Genomic DNA, 1,244 nt, shown 5'->3' on the forward strand with positions numbered 1-1,244 from the left:
TCTGAGGATCCCATTGAGAGGAGATTCGATTTCATTCATTAGATTGAGAGACATTTCTTTCGAAATTGTAACAGATGATGAATTAGATGATGGTACATTCACCATTAATTGTAATATGATCATCAGAAAGGAAAAACATATTGGGGAAGATAATGATCGTGAATTCAGATTGTATGGTAAGAAGGATCAGAAATACTGTCCTGTATTCAATTTAATTAATTACCTATTTAGAAGAACTCCTAATCCATTTGAAGAATATCAGAAAGGAATGAGTTTCAAATCTTTCTTATGCAAGCGAAACTTCAACCTGAATTCAAGTTTGAGTGAACAACCCCTTTTTACTCAAAAAGAATCAAGTAATCCAGCCACCTCCAAAGATCTTTCAAATTGGTTGAAGAATTCTTCCAGAGACAAATTGGGAATTACTTACTCCATGAGATCATTGAGATCCGGTTGTATAATCTTACTATATGCTACATTATGCATTATCAAAGGAACTCCAACTCTTGAAACAGGAGCATCCATTCCAATTAGAGCAATAGTTGGTCATATGAGAGACGAATCTATCAAATTTTATATCAGAAAAGCTGTCACTCTCTGCCATAATTTTACTGACCTACAAGATGGTATCTCCGCAAAGAAATTGGATATTAATGATGTTGAACTTAATTATTGTTTGACTATTCAGAAGTGTTGCTCTCATTCTGAATACTTAAAATGTCCTGAGTTTATTTCAAATTATATTAAGAACAATAAGGTTGATAGAAGAACTTGGATTCCAAGAGGTAGGCCTCATTCTAATCCAAATTTAAAGAACCAACGCCACAGAGCTGCCACTGATATGAAAAAGTACATAATTGCAAATTATCCAATGCTAAATCTTGGAGATCCAGCTTTAAAAAGGAAAGATGTAGCATGGGAATCATTCTTTGCAGCATGTGGAACATTCATTACTGAAAATGAATTAGATATTGACCCGTATGCCGATTTATCCAAAGCTCAAAAACGAGATAGAAGAAACAAAATGTCTGCTTTGAAAAAGTGCCTTAATATTCTTTATGATGAAAGAGATGATGATTTAAAGACCAAAAGTCAATCTAGATTGGATGAAATCATCGTTGGAGCTGAAGCTAATTGGGAGATTCCACAGAGTGCATATAATCCAAAATCCAAGAAGAGAAAGGTTGTTGCGGAATCTGAATCTGAATCTGAATCTGAATCTGAATCTGAATCTGAATGACTAA

General features: G+C 33.9%; 1 protein-coding gene across 1 annotated transcript in view; it reads left to right on the top strand.

Moving 5' to 3' along the window:
• NAEGRDRAFT_52337 (uncharacterized protein) overlaps window positions 1-1,240 on the top strand; it is a gene marked incomplete at both ends in the record, with an annotated part of 2,146 nt that extends 906 nt beyond the window's left edge. Inside the window, one exon of the mRNA XM_002672130.1 lies at window positions 75-1,240. Within this exon, the coding sequence (XP_002672176.1) occupies window positions 75-1,240 (1,166 nt within the window). The remainder of the gene's footprint in view (window positions 1-74) is intronic.
• Window positions 1,241-1,244: the final 4 nt, after the last annotated feature.

The sequence above is a fragment of the Naegleria gruberi genome (assembly GCF_000004985.1).
Source record: "Naegleria gruberi genomic scaffold NAEGRscaffold_55, whole genome shotgun sequence".
Lineage (NCBI taxonomy): Eukaryota > Heterolobosea > Eutetramitea > Acrasida > Naegleriidae > Naegleria > Naegleria gruberi.